Source organism: Salvelinus fontinalis, chromosome 19, assembly GCF_029448725.1.
Source record: "Salvelinus fontinalis isolate EN_2023a chromosome 19, ASM2944872v1, whole genome shotgun sequence".
Lineage (NCBI taxonomy): Eukaryota > Metazoa > Chordata > Actinopteri > Salmoniformes > Salmonidae > Salvelinus > Salvelinus fontinalis.
In genome coordinates, this window is record NC_074683.1 from 21,800,772 (window position 1) to 21,821,263 (window position 20,492).

At 43.8% G+C, this 20,492-nt stretch overlaps 1 protein-coding gene across 1 annotated transcript in view; it reads left to right on the forward strand.

The window, feature by feature from the left end:
• The window catches only part of LOC129816487 (ephrin type-A receptor 6-like), a 256,812-nt gene that overhangs the window by 81,395 nt on the left and 154,925 nt on the right, over positions 1–20,492 (forward strand). The window contains exons 3-5 of the mRNA XM_055871028.1: positions 5,146–5,274; positions 5,441–5,659; positions 5,857–6,172. Of these exons, the coding sequence (XP_055727003.1) occupies positions 5,146–5,274; positions 5,441–5,659; positions 5,857–6,172 (664 nt within the window). The remainder of the gene's footprint in view (positions 1–5,145; positions 5,275–5,440; positions 5,660–5,856; positions 6,173–20,492) is intronic.

Sequence of the window (20,492 nt, forward strand, 5' to 3'; positions counted from 1 at the left end):
GAGTCTCTGAGGTGTTAGGGTGGAGTGTGGAGGGCCACTCAGGACTTCTTAGAGCAGAGCTCTGTGTGTGGAGGGCTGTGCTGTGAAAGACAGGTGCCCCATGGAGGGCTGTGAGGGGCCACTGGGGGCCCACTGCTTTCTCCATCTCAGCTTTGGGGTCACTGAGAGATGGCAGGGGTACCAGCTAGAGGACAGACGCCTTAGGAGACACACTCACTCACATACACCACCACCACAGGGCTCCGCGTCATTCGGCCCTGTCACTCTATCCCCCATCCACACGTCAGCAGTCACACACACACTCTCCCACACTCACATACACACAGACTGTACACTCACACAGACACACAGACACACACACACACACACACACACACACACACACACACACACACACACACACACACACACTCTCTAAACTAGAGTAAGGGAGTTTTTGTAAGAGTCTTTGAAAAGATACCTTTGGGGGATGAGGAGGGTTTGTAACGCAGGCTGCAGACACAAGACACTACTGATAAGGTTACACCTACACCTAGATATACACTGAGTGTACAAAACATTAACAACCCCTTTCTTAATATTAAGTTCCACAGGGATGCTGGCCCATGTTGACTCCAATGCTTCCCACAGTTGTGTCAAGTTGGCTAGATGTACTTTGGGTGGTGGACCATTCTTGATACACACGGGAAACTGATGAGCGTGAAAACCCAGCAGCGTTGCAGTTCTTGACACACTCAAACCCTGTGTGCCTGGCACCTACTACCATACCCCGTTCAAAGGCACTTACATCTGTTGTCTTTCCCATTTACTCTCTGAATGGCACAAATACACAGTCCATGTCTGAATTGTCTCAAGGCTTAAAAATCCTTCTTTAACCTGTCTAGGATGAGAGTGCCCCCCCCCCCCCCCACTGAAAAGGCAGAGCCGCGAAATTAAAAAAATATATATTTTTAAAATATTTAACTTTCACACATTAAAGTCCAATACAGCTAATGAAAGACACAGATCTTGTGAATCCAGCCAACATGTCCGATTTTTAAAATGTTTTACAGGGAAGACACAATATGTAAAGATGTACATCTATTACCTAAAAACACATTAGCATAATCCACCATCTTTTATTTGTCCACCAACACCAGTAGCTATCACCAATTCGGCTAAACTAAGATATTTATAGCCCCTAACCAAGAAAAAAACTCATCAGATGACAGTCTGATAACATATTTATGGTATGGGATAGGTTTTGTTAGAAAAAAGTGCATATTTCAGGTAGATGGCATAGGTTACAATTGCACCCACCGTCACAAATGGACTAGAATAATTACTATGAGCAACGTGTTTACCTACTTACTAATCATCAAACATTTCGTAAAAATACACAGCATACACTAATCGAAAGACACAGATCCTGTGAATACAGACAATATTTCAGATTTTCTAAGTGTCTTACAGCGAAAACACAATAAATCGTTATATTAGCATAGCACATAGCACATAGCAGCCCAGCATTGATTCTAGCCAAAGTGGGCGATAACGTCAACATCGCCAAAAATATATTAATTTTTTCACTAACCTTCTCAGAATTCTTCAGATGACACTCCTGTAACATCATATTACACAATCCATATAGAGTTTGATCGAAAATGTTTATATTTAGCCACCAAAATCATGGTTAGACAATGTGAAATGTACCCAAGCTGGTGAGAAAATGTCCGTGCGCCACTTAGACAGTGATCTACTCTTATACATAAATACTCATAAACGTGACTAAAAAATATAGGGTGGACAGGGATTGATAGACAATTTAATTCTTAATACAATCGCGGAATTACATTTTTTAATTTATCCTTACTTTTCAATACAATTTGCGCCAAGCGAAGCTACGTCAAAAAACATGGCGTCCTAAGCCACTAAAATTTTTCGACAGAAACACGATTTATCATAATAAAAATGTCCTACTTTGAGCTGTTCTTCCATCAGTATCTTGGGCAAAGGATCCTTTCTTGGGAGTAATCGTCTTTTGGTGGAAAGCTGTCCTCTTGCCATGTGGAAATGCCAACTGCGTTCGGGATGAACTGGAAGCGTGCCCAGCAATTCAGAGCGTTTCAGAAATAAATGTCCCAAAATCGCACTAAACGGATATAAATTGCTATAAAACGCTTTAAATTAACTACCTTATGATGTTTTTAACTCCCATAACGAGTAGAAACATGACCCGAGTAATATTACTCCCTCCACTAATGCTTGGAACAGGCGCGGGTCGGTGTCCTCTAGGCGCATGACGCAGCAAGAAAAGAGTGACTAGCATCAGGGTTTTTTAATTTGTAGTGCCTGTGAACGCGCAATCGACCCCATTCAAATCGTCATCACGTAAAGGCATCCAGGGGAAGACGTAAGCAGTGTCCGTATAGTCATAGCAATAACAGTGCCCTTTTAACTGACTCCAGATCAGGGGCCAAAATTTCTGAAATCTGACTCCATGTCAGGGAAATTGCTGTAGAATGGGCTCTGTTCCACTTAGAGACAAAATTTCAACTCCTATAGAAACTATAGACTGTTTTCTATCCAATAATAATAATAATATGCATATTGTACGATCAAGGATTTTGTGGGAAGCCGTTTCAAAAATTACACGATTAGCATAAATAGTCACAACAGCGCCCCCATCCTCAACAGGTTAACCTGTCTCCTCCCCTTCATCTACACTGATTGAAGTGGATTTAACAAGTGACATCAATAAGGGATCATAGCTTTGACCTGGATTCACCTGATCAGTCGGTCATGGAAAGAGCGAGCGTTCTTAATGTTTTGTGCGCTCAGTGTACTGTATATACCTGTTCAAGGTGTTGTAATGATCACTATACAGCTGGCGAGGATGTAAAGCATGTTCATACGTGACTCTGCATCTGTGGTGGTGTAGGAAAACAACACTGCATAATCAATAATCCTCTGTGGTGGTGTAGGAAAACTACACTGCATAATCAATAATCCTCTGTGGTGGTGTAGGAAAACTACACTGCATAATCAATAATCATCTGTAGTGGTGTAGGAAAACTACACTGCATAATCAATAATCCTCTGTGGTGGTGTAGGAAAACTACACTGCATAATCAATAATCATCTGTAGTGGTGTAGGAAAACTACACTGCATAATCAATAATCCTCTGTGGTGGTGTAGGAAAACTACACTGCATAATTAATAATCACCTGTGGTGGTGTAGGAAAACTACACTGCATAATCAATAATCATCTGTGGTGGTGTAGGAAAACTACACTGCATAATCAATAATCATCTGTAGTGGTGTAGGAAAACTACACTGCATAATCAATAATCCTCTGTGGTGGTGTAGGAAAACTACACTGCATAATCAATAATCACCTGTGGTGGTGTAGGAAAACTACACTGCATAATCAATAATCATCTGTGGTGGTGTAGGAAAACTACACTGCATAATCAATAATCACCTGTGGTGGTGTAGGAAAACTACACTGCATAATCAATAATCATCTGTGGTGGTGTAGGAAAACAACACTGCATAATCAATAATCACCTGTGGTGGTGTAGGAAAACTACACTGCATAATCAATAAGTGTCTCACAGCTTTTAGACTTTCTGACCGTATCTCTTTATTTCATTTCCTAAAGTAAGAAGTGGACGAAAATGTCAGTCTATTTATATCACTGATGTAATTCTTAGTTTGTTTGATATTTGATATTTTGACGTCTGTATGTAGGATTTGGCTGAAGCAAATCCACAGAGTTGTAGATGGCTGTGTTGGGATCCTATTTAGAATGCACCACAGCACAATACCACATGATGCATATTAGGCAATATAATACTTAATCTAAATCAATTTGTTTTAATTACGTTATGATTACTGTGACACCTTGAGGGACAAATGTATTAAAATGTGTCGTCTTTTTGATTGAATTAAAACATGTCATTAAAAAGGATAATGAGTCTTTGAAACGAAACATTAGGATTTGATTGCTGTTCTCCTGTTGAGAGGTAGTGTTTAGATAAGTACAATACTGCTTATTATCGCTGAAATAATTTGCTCAAATTAGTGTCCTCTTTCCCCAACTCTCCATAGTCTGTTTGCTAATAAAGAGCTTCTGTTCTTCCCACTTATTAATTAGACTAGATACAGGAGGGGGTGGACGGAAGGGAGGAGAGAGAGAAGGGAGATGGGGTGACAGAGTGAGTTTTGAGGAGAGAAGAAGGGGTTGTTTTTCTTCTGTATACTTGGTGCTGCTGTGTTTTGAATGTATTAGACATCAGACACCAATATAAAGCCTTTGTTGGTTTAGAAGACAGGGTTGGGAGTGACACTATACCATCTATTCCATCCAAATACTACTTATTTTTATACAACACTATTGAGTGAGATGATCTGCTCAAGGACAAAGAGTATGCGGAGGTCAAAGTGCATACAGAGGTCAGAGTTACATCAGCCACATGTCTAGACTGAAGGGCAAGTGTTGTGCTGTTGTTGAGCTGATTCAAAACCATTTTCCTCAGCAGGTCATTTGATTCTGGGAGCTTGGTGATAGGTGGTCCAGGGTCACTACAGCTGTGTCACACACACACACACACACACACACACACACACACACACACACACACACACACACACACACACACACACACACACACACACACACACACACACACACACTCCCTGTTTGTGCGTGTCAGTGTAATAGAGGGTAGAGCCAGAAGGTTGGGGCTAAACATCTCCATTACATTTCAATTCTAACAACACAGAGGCAGGTGACCTGTGACCTCATGAAGCGCTTACAGAGCTTTCACCTTTGTCATATGACCTGGGAGTCACAGAGCTGGGGTACAGGTGGTTAGAGACCGTTTTTTTTGGTCTAGTAACGTTCCTGTTCCTTTCCCTTTTACTTTCTAATGTTGGACAGCTTTTCAGACACTACATATATATACATCTATCGGTTTGACTATTTTAGCAGCTCACTAACAGTACCTTTTTTCCTCCTCTCCTCTCCTCTCCCCTCCCCTCCCCTCCCCTCCCCTCCCCTCCCCTCCCCTCCCCTACCCTCCCCTCCCCTCCCCTCCCCTCCTCTCCTCTCCCTTCCTCTCCTCTCCTCTCCTCTCCTCTCCTCACCTCACCTCTCCAGTGGGATGCTATAACAGAGATGGATGAACACAACCGTCCCATCCATACCTTCCAGGTGTGTCACGTGATGGAACCCAACCAGAACAACTGGCTACGCTCCAACTGGATCTTCCGCCAGGCCGCACAGAAGGTGGGTTGGGGTTTTGATAGATGGCTCAGTAGGTTGGAGAATGGTGCTGGTAACACCTGGTTTGTGGGTTCAATTCCCACAAGGGACACTAACCAATTGTACTTCCTGTAAGTGGTCTTGAATAATACATCAGCTACTGTACTTGACTGTTTATTATTTATCCAAGGTGTATGTGGAGCTGCGGTTCACTCTGAGAGACTGTAACTCCATCCCCTGGGTGTCTGGGACCTGCAAGGAGACCTTCAACCTTTTCTACTATGAGACAGACGAGTCCCACGGGGTCAAGTTCAAACCCTCCCAGTACACCAAGATCGACACCATCGCTGCAGACGAGAGCTTCACTCAGATGGACCTGGGGGACCGCATCCTGAAGCTCAACACAGAGGTCCACTTCATTTCATTCAATTTCAATAATATGTGATTTATTTCTAGTCTGTTTCTGCTCCCTTGCCAACTCCTATTGTTTGGCATGACAATTTCCTACAAGGGGAAATTGTGCAGGCACTGCATACTAGGGTTTAATTCAATTAACTCTCCTAATCCCCAATGGGCAATCATTGTTCATGTGAATGTTTTCTATAGGTGCGGGAAGTGGGTCCTATCTCCAGGAAGGGTTTGTACCTGGCGTTCCAGGACATTGGGGCGTGCATCGCCCTGGTCTCAGTCAGGGTGTACTATAAGAAGTGTCCCTTCACCCTGAGGAACCTGGCCTCCTTCCCTGACACCGTGCCCCGGGTCGACTCCTCCTCCCTGGTGGAGGTCAGGGGGGCGTGTGTGGAGCATGCCGAGGAGAGGGACACGCCCAAACTGTACTGCGGCGCTGATGGTGATTGGCTGGTGCCTCTGGGGAAGTGTGTCTGTAGCGTGGGCTACGAGGAGATGGACGGGGCGTGTCTCGGTGAGTGACATGATTTGATCTGTCCACCTTTCTTTTTCTCTCCCTCTCTTGATCTCAATTCAATTTCAATTCAATTTAAGGGCTTTATTGGCATGGGAAAAATATGTTTTCATTGCCAAAGCAAGTGAAATAGATAATATACAAAAGTTAAATAAACAATACAAATTTACAGTAAACATTACACTCACAAAAGTTCCAAAAGAATAAAGACAATTCTAATTATTTATATTCACAGTGTTGTAACGATGTGCAAATGGTTAAAGTACAAAAGGGAAAAAAATAAACATAAACATGGGTTGTATTTACAATGGTGTTAGTTTTTCATTGGTTGACCTTTTCTTGTGGTAACAGGTCACACATTTTGCTGCTGTGATTGCACACTGTGGTATTTCACCCAATAGATATGGCAGTTTTCAAATTGGATTTGTTTTCAAATTTGTGGGTCTGTGTAATCTGAGGGATATATGTGTCTCTAATATGGTCATGCATTTGGCAGGAGGTTAGGAAGTGCAGCTCAGTTTCCACCTCATTTTGTGGGCAGTGTGCACATAGCCTGCCTTCTCTTGAGAGCCATGTCTGCCTTCGGCGGCCTTTCTCAATAGCAAGGCTATGCTTACTGAGTCTGTACATAGTCAAAGATTTCCTTAATTGTGAGTCAGTCACAGTGGTCAGGTATTCTGCCAATGTGTACTCTCTGTTTAGGGCCAAATAGCATTCCAGTTTTCTCAGTTTTGTTGTAAATTCTTCCAATGTATCAAGTAATTGTCTTTTTGTTTTCTCATGATTTGGTTGTGTCTAATTGTGTTGCTGTCCTGGGGCTGTGTGTGTTTGTGAACAGAGCCCCAGGACCCACTTGCTTTGGGGGTTCTTCTCCAAGTTCATCTCTCTGTAGGTGATGGCTTTGTTATGGATGGTTTGGGAATCGCTTCCTTTTAGGTGGTTGTAGAATTTAATGTCTCTTTTCTGGATTTTGATCATTAGCGGGTATCGGCCTAATTCTGCTCTGCATGCATTATTTGGTGTTCTACGTTGTACACGGAGGATATTTTTGCAGTATTCTGCATGCAGAGTCTCAATTTGGTGTTTGTCCCATTTTGTGAGTTCTTGGTTGGTGAGCAGACCCCAGACCTCACAACCATAAAGGGTAATGGGTTGTATAACTGATTTAAGTAATTTTTGCCTAATTTTATGTTCCTTCTGATGGCATGTGTCTCAGATCGTTCACAGCTTTGTGGAAGTTACCTGTGGCGCTGATGTTTAGGCCTAGGTATGTATTGTTTTTTGTGTGCTCTAGGTCAACAGTATCTAGATTGAATTTGTATTTGTGGTCCTGGCAATTGGACCTTTTTTGGAACACAATTATTTTTGTCTCACTGATATTTACTGTCAGGGCCCAGGTCTGACAGAATCTATGTAGCAGATCTAGGTGCTCTCTGTGTGTCTTCCTCTCCGTCTCTGTCCCCCCTCCCTCCCTCTCATGATCTATTTCTCCATCTCAGTAGCCCCCCCCCTCTCTCTCTCTTTATTTACCTCTTTGGAACCCCCTCCTTCCATGTATTTACAGTACTGCATACTGTGTCGTATTTCATCTGACTCATTTTCTGAAGCTGTATGATATGAATACAGCTTAGCGGATGAGTTATGTTGATCTCTGATTCATGTATGATATGAATACAGCTTAGCGGATGAGTTATGTTGATCTCTGATTCATGTATGATATGAATACAGCTTAGCGGATGAGTTATGTTGATCTCTGATTCATGTATGATATGAATACAGCTTAGCGGATGAGTTATGTTGATCTCTGATTCATGTATGATATGAATACAGCTTAGCGGATGAGTTATGTTGATCTCTGAAGCTGTATGATATGAATACAGCTTAGCGGATGAGTTATGTTGATCTCTGATTCATGGCTTTAGGTTGTTATGCTTGTAAACAAGAGGCTTGACACAGTATCAGTGTCTGTAGGCTCTACATCAGCAGTGCTGGCCTGCAGGGGGATTATATATGGCCTAGATTAAAGTTAGGGTTGGGCGGTATCTAGATTTTCATATCCTCATATCGTCCTTCGCTCATACCAAGATATACGCTATTGCCAGCTTAGTACACAAGGGGGCACCAAATATAAAACACAAAGAAGCCCATTGGCTATCTATTACTAGAATGCAAACAAAATTAGCACAAATAATAGAGATTTTCCTTGGAGGCTGCTAGATAAATATGTGACCCGTTTCAAGAAACTAGGCGTATGTCACGACTTCACATCGAGGATTTTTTCAATATTTTTGTTGTTGCTTTGTTTGCTTTAAAAAGAAATCGATATCATGAAGAACTGAAACAGTTTTGCTACTGCTCTCAACATTGCTGCCCTGAACTTAATAGTGATATCGACAAAGTTCAGTGGGAAAACGTTTCCTACTTTCTGGAGGATGATCATGCCATGCTGACTCTCTCTGACTCTAAACATGAATCAGACAATGAGGAAATCCCTGATTTAGGTAAAATATTTTCATTGACCCAGACATTGTAGACATTCTGATGACAATGGTGGGGAAAAAACAGTGTGGTTGTCTCGGAGGAAGTTGAGCGAGTTTAGAAATCAGTGGAATGCCCGGTGGAAGCAGAGAGATGATTACCAAATGCAGAGAGAAAAAGAGAACACAGAAAGAAGGCTGTTGTATAAAACACCTGTCTTCGGATTACATCTTCAAACTAAGGGCAACCATGGCATCTGTGACAGAGGGAGAAGTGTCCATCCATGTATACGGGTAAGAGACTCTAGCAAGCTACATTTTCAGATATTATACGTTTCCAATTTTTTCAAAGTCGTTACCATTGAAAGTTAAAGCGTACTGTTAGCTAGCTCGCTACTGTTAGTTAGCTGGTGCAGCTCATGTTGTTCTTCACATTACCATCTCTGGTAAACACATACTATATCAAATAAAATGTTTATTTGTCACATTCACAGGATACAGAAGATTGTAAACGGTACAGTGGAATGGCTACTTGCATATTTGCATAGTAGCAATATCTAAAATAAAAGCGTGTCCAGATAAAAAATGTTGTATACATATTTTAGAATTATTAGCTTAGATGCTTATCCAGACACACTTGTCTAAATTGATGAGTCATGTGAAATAAATGCTTGAACCACCCCCCAGACACATCTAGCAAAGCAGATGGGTCACTATTGTCTAGACATGTTCATGAAATACAATAGATGGCCGTAATCACCCCCAGACACACCTGGCTAACTTGATGGGTGATGAAATCATCTGGCGAAGTGGAGTCTTTTTTGTTTAGACATGTAGCTTGCTAGCTAGCTAGCTAAACAATTAACCATAATCCCAATCCATAGCTACAGTACAAGCGGATTGTCATAGCTAGCCGCCATGCATGAAATGCTGTAGTATGAATCTACAGGTAGCTAAAGCTAACCAACTATTGTAGGTTCAATTTTAGATAGCTAGCTAACATTAGACTATAACTAGCAATACAAATGACTTTCTGAGATACGAATAATATTACGACATATATCATACACGAAACGTTAGCTAGCGAGCCAGCAAGCTAACATCCGCTAGCTTACACTACAGTTTAACTTGCCAAGATACCAACTTTCTTGCAAAATTAGACACTTAAAATATCTGAAAATGTAGCTGGACTCTTACCCGTATACATGGATGAACGCTTGTTTGGCCCGTTGTATCAAGTCACTTCGGTTCACACTGACGTGTGCAGAAAGTAGTCCATCACAACTTTTTCACACTGATCTTTGTCGACAGCGTCAGGGCAGCATTGTTGTTGAGAGCAGTAGCAGCACTTTTGCAGTTTTCCATGGCTAAAGTTCTACTGTATCTTTCAAATAAGTGGCAGTAGCAAGGATTATCTACACATACTGAGCAGCTCATTTTATAGACAGAAGCATGCTACATGGCAGACCAATCCGAAATCATCTCACAGCATGTCCAGCCCATCCATTATCTTAGCCAATCATGGCCAATCCAGCCCATCTCGCTCCTCTCTCTCTCTCCATCTCTCTCTCCTCCCACTCTCTCCCTCTCTCCATCTCTCTCCTCCCCCACTCTCTCCAACTCTCTCCTACCCCCACTCTCCTCACCTTCCCTCTCCTCCCCACACTCTCTCCCTCTCTCTCCTCCCCACACTCTCTCCCTCTCTCTCCTCCCCCCACTCTCTCCCTCACCTTCTCTCTCACCTTCTCTCTCCTCTCCCCACTCTCTCCCTTCCTTAAACTCCCTCCTCATCTCATCTATGTCTGTCTGCCTGTCTGTCTATCTCTCTCTCTCTCTCCCTTTTCCCTCACCCACTCTCTCTCTGTATCTCTCCATCCCTCGCTTTTATTTATTATCCTGCAGTATCGGTGCGGTGCAGATAGGCAGAGCCACAAGCAGCTCTACAAAGCCAGATGTGTCATCCTCTATCCTTCATTATCCTGTCATCCCTCCTTCTCTCTCCTGTCACCTCTCCTCCTCCTTCCATCTCTCCTCCTTTGTACCAGCCCTCCCACTCTGCCATTCAGATGAGAAGTAATGTGAGGGGCTCTGGCTGTGTGGGACTGATTTGCAGTGGGTTGGTACAGCCTGAACTGCGGAACAGTAGGGGAGAGATGCTGGGGGAGATATTCTGTAAAAAAACTAAAAAACACTGACTGCTATCGTGCTCTTTTTCTCTTTGCAGATGAGAGCATTAGGTAGTAGTGCACAGTACACTTGGTGCTATGTTAGGGTAATGTGAGAGTGAAAGCTAGGGGTGTTGTCATCTCTCCGGGTGTTATCAGTTTTAGGTTTCTGTCTGTAGTCTCAGCCTGCTGCCAGTGGCCATGTTGAGAGGTTGTAATACAACTGACTGGGGAGGGAGACCTGTCTGTCTCTCTGTCGGTCCTCTGAAGCTGCTTTAAAGCCTGCCTGGCTTCCAACCCAATGCTTTATGTGTGTAGGTACTGTAAATGAGGGCAGTATAGTCAGGGGTCTCCTGCTGTGATCTGAGGCAAGGGCCGGGACACCTCGCTGTCAGGGATTACCTCTGCTGAGGCTGGCCAGACAGGGGTTTGATCCCTGGACTGTCTGTCTATCGGTCTCTCTGATGGTGGCTCTGGGTTGTCACTACTTGGCTCCACTCTATGAGACATGGGGTGACACTAACAGAACTAGTTCAGGGCAATGCCACTGCATTTTATGTTTCTATCCATCTCAGAAGAGGATCTGCTTTAAGTTTTACACAAAGTGCTGTATTTATACATTTCAAATAAAGGCATTGTATATACACACAACACTCCCCCTGTCTGCCCCTAACTCTGATGGGAAGGCCAGCTACAGCACCCCCCTGGTGTGGGGGAGGAAAGGGCACTAACACGTGGCCAGACTCTGGACCTGTCAGTGGGGGGAGGTTGGGTCAGAGAGAGGGGGGAGAGAGTGGGGGTAAGGTCAAAGCCATCTGGGACTGAAGATGTAGCCTTTTCTCTCTCTCTACCTCCAAGGTTCCCTCAGTCTCTCACCCACTCATTGTTCAGAGATGTCCTCAGCCCATGCAGCTTTGGGTTGTCATCAGTAGTAGTTGATGATGATTCATCTGTGGTGCAGATCTGAGAGTTTCACAGCTGCATGTACAGCTGCTCAGCAATCAGCCAGATAACATTTCACTACAGCTGTGATCAGAACAGAAATACACTAGAAATTCATTCTTCTTCTAACTTTCCCCAATTCTTTACAGTCTATTGTAGCTTTACAGTCTATTGTAGCTTGGCAGAATCGTTAAGATCTATTTTTAAGATCTGAGAGCAGGGATACTTATAGATGGTGATAATGCATCAGAGTACCGTTGCTGTCTCTGCTGTCATGTACGGTGTACCCTTAAAACTGTGTCTGTCTGGGTTCCCGCCGACACTCCGCCCGACTGTCTGGCTTCCCGACGCATTTCAGGGAGCCCTGCTTGTCTGAAGAATTACTGAGCTCCCAGTTGACTGCTACCCTTACTCGACCCACAACTAAGAGTTTACTGAGAGGAAAACAGAGAGAGATACACAACTCTGAGACATTCTGTCTCTGGTCTAAACTCTGATCATCCATTACACTAAGGGTAAAGGAGATTCACCACATGTCCTCAAACATTATGCTAATGTTTGAGGACATTACCTGAATTTAAACAACCTCACACATTAATCTATCTCTCTGTTGTGTTCCACCTAGAACTAGAACACCTATTCTCCCTCTCTCTCCATCCCTCTCTCTCATCCCTCTCTCTCCATCCCTCTCTCTCCATCCCTCTCTCTCATCCCTCTCTCCATCCCTCTCTCTCCATCCCTCTCGCTCCATCCCTCTCTCTCCATCCCGCTCTCTCTCTCATCCCGCTCTCTCTCTCTCATCCCTCTCTCTCTCATCCCTCTCTCTCTCATCCCTCTCTCTCCACCCCTCTCTCTCCACCCCTCTCTCTCCATCCCTCTCTCTCCACCCCTCTCTCTCCATCCCTCTCTCTCCATCCCTCTCTCTCCATCCCTCTTTCTCCATCCCTCTCTCTCCATCCCGCTCTCTCTCTCATCCCTCTCTCTCATCCCTCTCTCTCTCATCCCTCTCTCTCATTCCTCTCTCTCAACCCTCTCTCTCCACCCCTCACCCTCTCCATCCCTCTCTCTCCATCCCTCCCTCTCCATCCCTCTCTCTCCATCCCTCTCTCTCCATCCCTCTCTTTTCATCCCTCTCTCTCTCATCCCGCTCCCTCTCTCATCCCTCTCTCTCTCATCCCTCTCTCTCTCATCCCTCTCTCTCCACCCCTCTCTCTCCATCCCTCTCTCTCCATCCCTCTCTCTCCATCCCTCTCTCTCTCATCCCGCTCCCTCTCTCATCCCTCTCTCTCTCATCCCTCTCTCTCTCATCACTCTCTCTCCACCCCTCTCTCTCCATCCCTCTCTCTCCATCCCTCTCTCTCCATCCCTCTCTCTCTCATCCCGCTCTCTCTCATCCCGCTCTCTCTCATCCCGCTCTCTCTCATCCCTCTCTCTCTCATCCCTCTCTCTCTCATCCCTCTCTCTCTCATCCCTCTCTCTCCACCCCTCTCTCTCCATCCCTCTCTCTCCATCCCTCTCTCTCCATCCCTCCCTCCCTCTTTCCCTCTTACTTTAGTAGATTTAACAGTTGTGTTAGTCTTAGCCCTGTGGGCAAGGCGATGTGTAGCCATTATAAAGCCATGTCAGCCCTAAACTAGGGCCTGCTCATTGTTCCAGCAGTCACACAGTAGTTATTTAACCTCTACGCTGCCTGGTCTGCCGCAGGGATTCCAGGGTGTCAGGAGGACCAAACGCTAATACCTCAGTCCCACATCACCTCGACTCAACACACTCTGATGTACTATACTACTATACAGGGCATTCGGAAAGTATTCAGACCACTTGACTTAATCCACATTTTGTTACAGTACAGCCTTATTTCCTCATCAATCTACACACATTACCCCATAATGACAAAGCAAAAACATGTTGGTTTTTTATTTTGCAAAAAAATAATTATATATTGCATGTACATAAGTATTCAGACCCTTTACTCACTACTTTGTTGAAGTGCCTTTGGCAGCGATGACAGCCTAGACTCTTCTTGGGTATGACGCTATAAGCTTGGCACACCTGTAGTTGGGGAGTTTCTATCCCATTCTTCTCTGCAGATCCTCTCAAGCTCTGTCAGGTTGGATGGGGAGTGTCGCTGCACAGCTATTTTCAGGTCTCTCCAGAGATGTTTGATCGGGTTCTGGCTGGGCCACTCAAGGACATTCATAGACTTGTCCCAAAGCCACTCCTGCGTTGTCTTGGCTTAGGGTCATTGTCCTGTTGGAAGGTGAAACTTCGCACCAGTCTCCGCTCTTGAGCAGGTTTTCATCAAGGATTTCTCTGTACTTTGCTCCTTTAATCTTTACCTCGATTCTAACTAGTATCCCAGTCCCTGCCGCTGAAAAACATCCTCACCGCATGATGCTGCCACCACCATACTTCACCGTAGATATGGTGCCAGGTTTCCTCCAGATGTGACGCTTGTCATTCAGGCCAAAGAGTTCAATCTTGGTTTCATCAGACCAGAGAATCTTGTTAATCATGGTCTGAGAGTCTTTAGGTGCCTTTTGGCAAACTCCAAGCGCAGAGTCTTGGTGGTTCCAAACTTCTTCCATTTAAGAATGATGGAGGCCACTGTGTTCTTGGGGAACTTCAATGCTGCAGACATTTTTTGGTACCCTTCCCCAGATCTGTGCCCCGACACAATCCTGTCTCGGAGCTCTACGGACAATTCCTTCGACCTCATGGCTTGGTTTTTGCTCTGACATGCACTGTCAACTGTGGGACTTTATATAGACAGGTGTGTGCCTTTCCAAATCCTGTCCAATCATTTGAATTTACCACAGGTGGACTCCAAGTTGCAAGGATGATCAATGGAAACAGGATGCACCTGAGCTCAATTTTTTGTGCCATAGCAAAGGGTCTGAGTACTTATGTCAATAACGTATTTCTGTTTTTTATTTTTTATAAATTTGCCCCAAAAAATCTAAAAACCTGTTCTCTCTTTGTAATAATGGGGTTTTGTGTATAGAATGATGAGGGACATTTTTTATTCAATCCATTTTAGAATAGAGCTGTAACGTAACAACATGTGGAAAAGGGAAGGGGTCTGAATACTTTCCAAATGGACTGGAGATAGAGACCTTCTGATACAAGATTCTGAGCAAATTCACAGAGCTCGTTATAAGAGAGCTATCTATAGGGTCAATAAAAAATGTATCAGCTTAATCTCCCCCAATCTTAACCACACAAAACTGACTGAAGATCAGTGTCAAGGGGCAACTTCCTCCTCCGGATCCACCACAAGGCCACAATCCTGTTAGTGGAGGCAGCAACAGAAGCAAAGGAATAACAGCTACAAAGTAATGTTCTGACAGCTCACACAGTGCCCTGCAACATTCCAACTTAAGCCATGCCGGTTCCCTTCCGCTCTCTCTCTGTAAACCTCTATGGGAAAATGATTGCTGTGCATTGCTGTGACATTTCATTTCCCATCTGAATATGTGAGGTTTTCAGCTTCCATTATACTGGGATCTTGTAGTTTTTCAACATGAGTATCAACACAATGCTTAACCTTACTGGTTGTTAACTTCAGCCGAGGCTCCTTTCCAGAGAAAAGATTTCCTGAGCTTCACCGCTGCAGTATAGAGACATAATTTATAACAGATCTGTCTCTGTCTCTGCAACACAGATTGATCCAGCTGAGGTATAAATCACAACACTGCTCAGATGGAGTTATAGCCGGAGATGTTGTTTTTTCCGCACACAACTTTCAACAAGTTTAGTAGAGAAAAGTTCAGGATGTCAACATAGCCTTCACATGTTTGAAGTGTGACTGCAAAGTATTTTATCTGTCAGTTTTATCTGTGTGTTAGACTCTACTTTCCTCTGTTGTCAGTCCTGAGTTTGTGTGTGTGTGTGTGTGTGTGTGTGTGTGTGTGTGTGTGTGTGTGTGTGTGTGTGTGTGTGTGTGTGTGTGTGTGTGTGTGTGTGTGTGTGTGTGTGTGTGTGTGACCTGCCAGGTTGTGTGTGTGTGACCTGCCAGGTTGTGTGTGTGTGACCTGCCAGGTTGTGTGTGTGTGACCTGCCAGGTTGTGTGTGTGGTGGATCAGTAGGCCTCCTCTCCTATTAGCTCTTCAGCCTTACAGTGAGTGAGTGAGTGAGTGCTGGACAAGGGCTGTAGTGATGGATGGGACCAATGTCCCACCACTGATCCTATATGACAACATCACTCACTCTACAGGAGACTTGTTGAACCCTGAGTTAATATCAGCCATCAGTCCACATACACACACACACACACACACACACACACACACACACACACACACACACACACACACACACACACACACACACACACACACACACACACACACACACACACACACACAGAATCAGTCACACACAAACAGAGAAGCTATCTGAAGGGACACATGGCAGGAATGTTGGTGTGACATTTCAGGGAAGGAGTGTTATGGTGTAACAAGCATCGGCCTGCCGCTTATTTGGTCCAGTCTTGAGAGACCTCTCATGTGTTAGAAACACACAGACACACGCACACGCACACACACAGAGACACTGGCTGGTTCTCAAGGACACGTCTCAGATCCCAAGGACAGACTGGAGGTATATCAGACACAGGAGCTTGGAGAGCTCTTTATCATGCATCAGCTCTCTCTCTGTCTCTCTCTGTCTCTGTCTCTCTCTGTCTCTGTCTCTCTCTCTCTCTGTCTCTCTCTGTCTCTCTCTGTCTCTCTCTGTCTCTGTCTCTCTCTCTCTGTCTCTCTCTCTTTGTCTCTCTCTCTCTGTTTCTCTCTGTCTCTGTCTCTCTCTGTCTCTGTCTGTCTCTCTCTGTCTCTCTCTGTCTCTGTCTCTCCCTCTGTCTCTCTCTGTCTCTGTCTCTCTCTCTCTGTCTGTCTCTCTCTCTGTCTCTCTCTGTCTCTGTCTCTGTCTCTGTCTCTCTCTCTGTCTCTGTCTGTCTTTCTCTCTGTCTCTCTCTGTCTCTGTCTCTCTCTCTGTCTCTCTGTCTGTCTCTCTCTCTCTCTGTCTCTGTCTCTCTCTGTCTCTGTCTCTCTCTCTGTGTCTCTCTCTCTCTCTCTCTCTCTCTCTCAATTCAATTCAATTCAAGGGGCTTTATTGGCATGGGAAACATGTGTTAACATTGCCAAAGCAAGTGAGGTAGATATTATACAAAAGTGAAATAAACAATAAAAATGAACAGTAAACATTACACATACAGAAGTTTCAAAACAATAAAGACATTACAAATGTCATATTATATAGATACAGTATTGTAACAATGTACAAATGGTTAAAGTACACAAGGGAAAATAAATAAGCATAAATATGGGTTGTATTTACAATGGTGTTTGGTCTTCACTGGTTGCCCTTTTCTTGTGGCAACAGGTCACAAATCTTGCTGCTGTGATGGCACACTGTGGAATTTCACCCAGTAGAAATGGGAGTTTATCAAAATTGGATTTGTTTTCAAATTCTTTGTGGATCTGTGTGATCTGAGGGAAATATGTCTCTCTAATATGGTCATACATTGGGCAGGAGGTTAGGAAGTGCAGCTCAGTTTCCACCTCATTTTGTGGGCAGTGTGCACATAGCCTGTCTTCTCTTGAGAGCCATGTCTGCCTACGGCGGCCTTTCTCAATAGCAAGGCTATGCTCACTGAGTCTGTACATAGTCAAAGCTTTCCTTAAGTTTGGGTCAGTCACAGTGGTCAGGTATTCTGCCACTGTGTACTCTCTGTTTAGGGCCAAATAGCATTCTAGTTTGCTCTGTTTTGTTGTTAATTCTTTCCAATGTGTCAAGTAATTATCTTTTTGTTTTCTCATGATTTGGTAGGGTCTAATTGTGCTGTTGTCCTGGGGCTCTGTGGGGTGTGTTTGTGTTTGTGAACAGAGCCCTAGGACCAGCTTGCTTAGGGGACTCTTCTCCAGGTTCATCTCTCTGTAGGTGATGGCTTTGTTATGGAAGGTTTGGGAATCGCTTCCTTTTAGGTGGTTGTAGAATTTAACGGCTCTTTTCTGGATTTTGATAATTAGTGGGTATCGGCCTAATTCTGCTCTGCATGCATTATTTGGTGTTCTACGTTGTACACGGAGGATATTTTTGCAGAATTCTGCATGCAGAGTCTCAATTTGGTGTTTGTCCCATTTTGTGAAGTCTTGGTTGGTGAGCGGACCCCAGACCTCACAACCATAAAGGGCGATGGGCTCTATGACTGATTCAAGTATTTTATATATATATATATAGTTTCTCTCTCTCTGAGGAAACAAAATGTTGGCATTCTGAAGCAGATATGATTTTAGTTTGAGTGTTTGCAGAATGGAATGTGTGCGTACACATGCATTAAATGTGTAAGATCTTACACATGAGAGGATATTGCTTCTTTTTTATTTTGTTATTATAATAAACATTAGATGATATATCTAATGTGTATATTATCTCTGCATATGTATTGGAGGTCTCTTTGAATGCTTACAGTATGCAAATGTCTCCCTCCATTGAGCTGTTATTAGTCTTACAGTCTCCAGTTGAAAAGGATTGAGCTCCTCAATTAACAAGACCAGAATAAAACTACAGTTTATCCACCAGTCTAAATGCACACGCACACACACACACCACACACACACAGTCCAAATGAAAACCTCAGTAACTGTTGTGGTTTAGGTGTTCATACATCTCCATAGCACTCAACTGAATCACCAACTGACAGTTCCAGTGTTAGATATTCAACTGGAGGGATCTTGTAACGGAATTCGTCCTCCTCGTCTGAGGAGGAGTAGGAGATATCGGACTAATACGCAGCGTGGTGAGTATTCATATTTATTTAGAATACTTGAAACAAACAAACAAAATAACGAATAAACTAACAAACATGAAAGTCCCGTATGGTGAATAAACACAGGAACAATCACCCACAACCCACAATACAAAACAGGCTACCTAAATATGGTTCCCAATCAGAGACAACGACAAACACCTGCCTCTGATTGAGAACCATATCAGGCCAAACACATAGAAATAGACAAACTAGACAAACAACATAGAATGCCCACTCAGATCACACCCTGACCAAACAAAACATAGAAACATACAACGCAAATTATAGTCAGGGCGTGACAGATCTTCTTCAGTTCTATTTCTTTAACTTGTACTTCTAGGTCCTCCGTAAACAACAGTCATGACTGTATCCTACCCCTCCCTGAGGCTCAACCAGCTCACCTCTCATCCTCTATCGCTCACTTCAAACCACTTACATCATCCAGAACATCCCAAACAACCATATGTTCTCTCATGTTTTCTCCCTCTCAACTCTCTAAACTGTAATTGAGGACAAATGCAGAGCGTCTCATGCTGTTAATTAGGCCTGTGTGGGAGGGGTTTACCCAGCACCTAGAGATCCACAGTGTGTTATCTTCATCTGATAATCTAAAGAATATATTATGCAGATTACTGTCAGCAAGCTGTACGCTGCGCCAAGTTTGCGATGTGAACTCTCTGTGACTTCTGCCTCTTTCTTTCTTTCCCACTGTTACTTCAAAGACTACAGTGATCAAAGACTGTAGAAAAAAGTATCCCCTGAGGTACGGCGGCGCTCGCAAACACGGCCTCCGTCACACCGAGCTGCTCTGCGCTGCGTTCACTGAACAAAGGCAGCGCCGGTTCTGACGCGTTTTATATTTTACCAACATAAGTCCTGTCAGTCGTGAAACATTTCAATTGATTGTTTTGGGTTATGTTTCTATTTTGAAATGTAAGCCGTGACACTGAATAAGTCATTAAAGAAGATTGTGTGTGTGTGTGTGTGTGTGTTTGTCTCTCTGGCCTAGATAACACAGATCACAGGTCTGTATGAACGAAGACCTAGGTTGTCATAAATGAAAGAGTGCCTAGAGGACGAGAGGAGGAAAGACAGCAATTTGTGTCACCAAATATGAGATTTAACACAATGACGGCCAAAGCAGGGTTTGATGACAGGCCTTGTATATGGTGTCTATATCCTGCTCAGTGACAGGCCTTGTATATGGTGTCTATATCCTGCTCAGTGACAGGTCATGTATATGGTGTCTATATCCTGCTCAGTGACAGGTCTTGTATATGGTGTCTATATCCTGCTCAGTGACAGGTCATGTATATGGTGTCTATATCCTGCTCAGTGACAGGTCATGTATATGGTGTCTATATCCTGCTCAGTGACAGGTCTTGTATATGGTGTCTATATCCTGCTCAGTGACAGGCCTTGTATATGGTGTCTATATCCTGCTCAGTGACAGGTCATGTATATGGTGTCTATATCCTGCTCAGTGACAGGCCTTGTATATGGTGTCTATATCCTGCTCAGTGACAGGTCATGTATATGGTGTCTATATCCTGCTCAGTGACAGGCCTTGTATATGGTGTCTATATCCTGCTCAGTGACAGGTCATGTATATGGTGTCTATATCCTGCTCAGTGACAGGCATTGTATATGGTGTCTATATCCTGCTCAGTGACAGGTCATGTATATGGTGTCTATATCCTGCTCCGTGACAGGTCATGTATATGGTGTCTATATCCTGCTCAGTGACAGGTCATGTATATGGTGTCTATATCCTGCTCAGTGACAGGTCATGTATATGGTGTCTATATCCTGCTCCGTGACAGGTCATGTATATGGTGTCTATATCCTGCTCCGTGACAGGTCATGTATATGGTGTCTATATCCTGCTCAGTGACAGGTCATGTATATGGTGTCTATATCCTGCT